Raw genomic sequence first — 5,072 nt, forward strand, 5'->3', positions numbered from 1 at the left:
AATCTGAACAGGCAAAAGTTCCTTTCTTTTTTTAGAAAACTCAGCAAGCAATAACATTTTTGTTTTAAAAAAAAAATTCAAATGTAAAGGACATTTTTAATTCCTCCATCAATAGGCAACTTGATTTTCAAAATCGCCGTGAAATTTGAAAGAGGAAAGTTTTACACAGTTTCGATATCGGGTAATCTAATTCCTATGAAAGTGTTCATTATATATTCTATTGGAATATAAATAAAAATTATCTATTCTATAAAATATTTGTTTGTGTAAAACTAATTTAATTAATAGTAGAAATATGTATGATACAAATTTTGTGGTTAACTGATTTTTTTTTGTATTATGTTTTAAGTAAATCCATACAAGGATTTTTTAAAAAGTTTTTATTACTTTTTTCACTTAGAATTACTGGGTTGTCCGCCGGTATTCCTCAAGGCAGTATCTTAGGTCCCATTCTTTATACAGTTTATACAGCTGACATCCCAACCCACCCTAACACAGTCCTAACAACATACGGTGATGGCACATGTATACTGTCTGTAAACAACGACCCTACTAATGCATCACAAACACTACAGACACACATGATATCCATTGAAGAATGGTGACAAAACTGGATAATCAAAATAAATTCTGACAAATCCCACCAGATCACCTTTACTCTCTATCGTAAACCACTACTCTCCTGTCCTACAGTATCCTTTTTAAAAACTTCACTAATGCCTGTTGAACAGATTCGTTACTTAGGACTCCATGTTGACAAGAGACTTACTTGGAATCCACATACAAGACTGAAACGATAAGAAACAGCTCGTAGATTTCGATTTCTACAACACCTATTTGACAAACGCTCTAAATATCCCATTAACTACAAAAAATATTATACACTATGATAATCAGACCAATTTGGATATATGGAATTAAACTCTGGGGCTCTACCAAACCACCAAATACCCCCCCCCCCCATCCAATCCTTACAATCTGAAATCCTATGTAAAATCCTTGATGCTCCTTATTACTTTACAAGTAAACTCATCTACAAAGAAGGTGATTATTTGTAACATCCCAGTCGTTGTAGAATTGGCCCAAAACAGATATGCGTCTTTTCATTCCAAACTCCTTATCCATCCTAACCCATTAGTTCTTAATCTCTCATCCTTAACAATTCCTGATAATCCTCCGAAGTATCTGAAAAGAAGATGGCCACGGGACCTTCTAATTTAAATTAATGCTTGAAGTGCCACACACGGGTGGTTCCTTCCCAAGATTTTCAAGTGTTAATGAGAAATTCCACATGTTTACTTATTGTAATTATTATTTGTACAGTTGTAAATTACATTAAATAAATAAATAAAAAAGAATTACTGGGGATGTAAAAGAAACCAAAATTGTAGCCACTCAAAATACGGCATCTTTAAAAAAGATTAATTTGTTTAAACTTTCAAATTTCCAAAAAAAGAAATGTAAAAAAATTAATAAGAATAGTTATTTAAATTTATATTGTTGAATTTTTGTATACTATTTTTCTTACTAATTTCTTAATTCCGAAGTTTGCAGTAATTTGAACACACTCCAATTAGTTCAGATTACCGACATATATAATCTAATACACAACCCTACATTGTCCAATCATGTTTTTGTGAGCCCTAACGTTTTGTAACATATTAAATGAGCAATGTTATTCTTACAACAAAATAACTTTTCCAATTCTTTACTAAAATATAGTGTATCAACAATATCCTTATTATGAACTATCGGAATGCAGTACACCAACAATGGAAGCCCGACCTTGAGATTCCAGTAGAAGATCCAAAGACCAGGGGTTCCCTTTGGCAGACTCTTGTTAGTGTTGGCTAGGTAATCAAAGGAGTTCTCTCGAGGACTTGAGTTCTCTGTGAGGGTACTCCTTCCTCCTACTTCCAATTGAAGTACTTCCACCATTCTAAGTACGTAGTTATCCCATCTCAACCGTACTTATGGCCATAAGGAATTCCACCAGAAATAGATGGCCATTCTTAGTAAAATGTTGGCTGTTATGTTTCTATGTCCGTTTTTTTTAAATTATAATTTTATATGAATTCTTCTTTATTAATAAGAATTATTTTACGTTAAAATTGTATGGGTCATTCAATCAAAATGTCCAGTCAATTAACTTAGTGGTACTTAAAATTATGTGGGAATCGTGAATTTACATACCATTCTAGTTCAGAGAATAAAATCCTTTAAAATGCGTTTTTGAAACGAAAACTACATATATTCAAAAATACTGCGTTTACTTACATAGGCTCAGACATTTCCGTTTCAATTCTCACACATTATGAATGATTACAACTAAAATATATTATACTGGAAGATTATTGATTGACCGTGTGTAAAGATGAAAGGAATATGGTCCGGGTGCGGTAAAAAAAAACTCAAATAGTAGAATTATACTATTTTAATGAGCCAACGTTTCGCCCCACGTTGCAGGGCTATAAATATATTATATATTACTAACTTATGCAGGTAAATATCAGAAGTAAAATAAAATTGCATCTTCGCCTATTTTCGATTCTTTGTACACTTTATAACTTATATAATATAATATTACACTATATAAAATATATAGTGTTTTAAAATCATGAAGGTAATTTTTCGTTAACATTTGATTGGTTTTTGTTAACTCTATTGTTCGTTTATTATTTATCATAAATATTAAAAGATATTAATCTGATAATTACAAAAATTATAATTTTTCTATGAATGGAATATGGTCCGGGTGCGGTCAAAAAAAATTTCATCAACACACACGGTCGATCAACAATCTTCCAATAATTTTTCTATATTTGAATTTTTTTAAATAATATTTTTTCCCTCATAATGATGTATTAATCAAACCGTTTATTTCTAGTTTATTTATTTATTTGTATGAAGTACTGAAGAGGTGAAAAGGGGGAAAAAAAACTCAGACTTTGTTTCAAGTCGCGACATTGTGTGCCTCGGCATCCTGCATTGCAGTTGATAAAAAAAAAAAACAAGAACTTTACTGTATATTTCAACTTTAAGTCTTATTGTTTTCAGTATTTCTTTTGCATTTCAAATACATGTTTTTGCGATTAACCCTTTATATGTCATGATGCAGTTATTAATTGCTACCATTGATATAACAGGGAACACAAATTGTATTTATCTGATTGGAATTTATTGTTACAGCTGACATTTGACACATTCACCGTCGGGAAGTTCGTCTCCTTCACGACGGATGGCTGTCCGGACGGCTATATGTCCATCCAGGAGTCGGAGCGACCACTCACCGGAGGACAATGGTGTGGCTCCGCATGGGGATACACAGTATACTATTCAGAGACTAGGAGTCTCAACTTAACTCTTCGATTAGACCGGCTGTCCGAGCAGGTGAGTGGAATAAACTTCTTTTATTTAATAATTTTTTATAATTATATTTTTACAATAATTATAAATATTGGTTTCAATATATGTTCATATACATATACTACATTTAAATCACTGAAAGCTATCTATAGTTGAGGTTAATGGGGTAGTATATAACGTGCAAGGTCTCCAAAACGCATTTTCAAATATATTTCATTGCAGAATGAATAGAGGTACAACATGATGATTGGCAGTGCCTGAAGGATGATCACCTGTACCTCTGACGATCAGCGAGCTAAGGGCTTTAAGTGGGGACTGGACTGGACATACCAAAAGTGGAAGAATGAGCCTACTAACTTAAAGGGGATAAGAATATATCAGCGGGGATGAGCCCTTTACAACTGATGTGTAGGAGTAACCAGTGGGCGGGTGGATCCACGGATCTTGTGGGAAGAATACTGAAAGACGCGAAGTCATGTATATAAATACGATATAAGAGGTCATAGTTAGTAAAGTAAATAACAGGAAAAAATATTACGAAGAGATATATAGGTCATGGAAAATCTTACCATATGGGATATTTTTAATTAATTGAAACAGTAACCTTGTGTAAAACTCAGTGTATCCAATGTTATATTCTTCGTTAAGCTGAGAAAATATTTTATACGTCTATTGTTATGCTGAAAAACTCGCTTTATCCAATATAATAATTTCAACCTTCAACCTTAGCATTTAATCAAAAATATTCCATCTAGTGAGCTTTAGGACTTAATCTTCAAAAAAATTGTATTTCAAGTTTCAATAAAATGTTATTATTACTAATTTTTAAAAATTAAATTCTGATAAAAAGTATTCGTTGTAATAGCTTTATTGAACAAAAATATCTTTATAATCTAAAGATAGACTTTCTAAGTCAGATAGTTATTAAATTTTGTTTTGATTGTAATCAATTGTATATAAATTAAATGAATTATTCGTATTTTATTCAAACTTCTTTGAATTTTTTATTTTAACATGCTTCGTTTATTAGAAATAAATAAAAAAATTAACAAGAATAATATTTTTCTAATTTTTTCTCCCAAATACTACTTACAAATTTTTTTTGGGTACCGTCTATTTTCAAAATAATCGATCAGCCTGAAAATTCTGTCATGGGCTGAAATAAAGATTTAATTAAATTTATTTCTGTGTCATTGACATCTTGGAAAGTAATGGTCCTATAAAGCCCATTTTGGTTGAATTGTATATAAAAATTGTTGATGACAAATTTTATCGACTTTAAAAAAGTAAGCTATTCTTTTAAGCGCTTAATAATAAGTAGTAAAAATTAAAAAGGTTGTTACTTTAGCTTTTAATATGAAATCTCGTTAGTTTCTAGTTTCATCAAACACAAATTAATCTATTTTTACTTTTATTAGTTACGTAGACGAAATCAAAATGTGACTAAATGAATCCAGACACATAATTATTGTTATAGGGTGTATTATCAATGTATATAATAATAATAATCTTTATTTATTGTGTTGTTGTTGTTGATTGTTGCTTAAAGGCGTAAAACCCTCTGGTCATCAACGCCTATGGGATGATAAAAGTAAAAAAAAAATAAAAAAAAAATAAAAAATAGAAAAAACCCTCTGGTCATCAACGCCTATGGGATGATAAAAGTAAAAAAAAAATAAAAAAAAAATAAAAAATAGAAAAATAAA

General features: G+C 30.7%; 1 protein-coding gene across 1 annotated transcript in view; it reads left to right on the forward strand.

Annotated features, from left to right (window-relative positions):
* Positions 1 to 3,189: 3,189 nt before the first annotated feature.
* LOC106679333 (uncharacterized) overlaps positions 3,190 to 5,072 on the forward strand; it is a gene marked incomplete at its 5' end in the record, with an annotated part of 135,046 nt that continues 133,163 nt past the window's right edge. Inside the window, 1 exon segment of the mRNA XM_014418432.3 lies at positions 3,190 to 3,390. Within this exon segment, the coding sequence (XP_014273918.3) occupies positions 3,190 to 3,390 (201 nt within the window).

Source organism: Halyomorpha halys, unplaced genomic scaffold, assembly GCF_000696795.3.
Source record: "Halyomorpha halys isolate HHAL.00 unplaced genomic scaffold, Hhal_1.1 Scaffold194.1, whole genome shotgun sequence".
In the NCBI taxonomy this organism is placed as follows: Eukaryota; Metazoa; Arthropoda; class Insecta; order Hemiptera; family Pentatomidae; genus Halyomorpha; species Halyomorpha halys.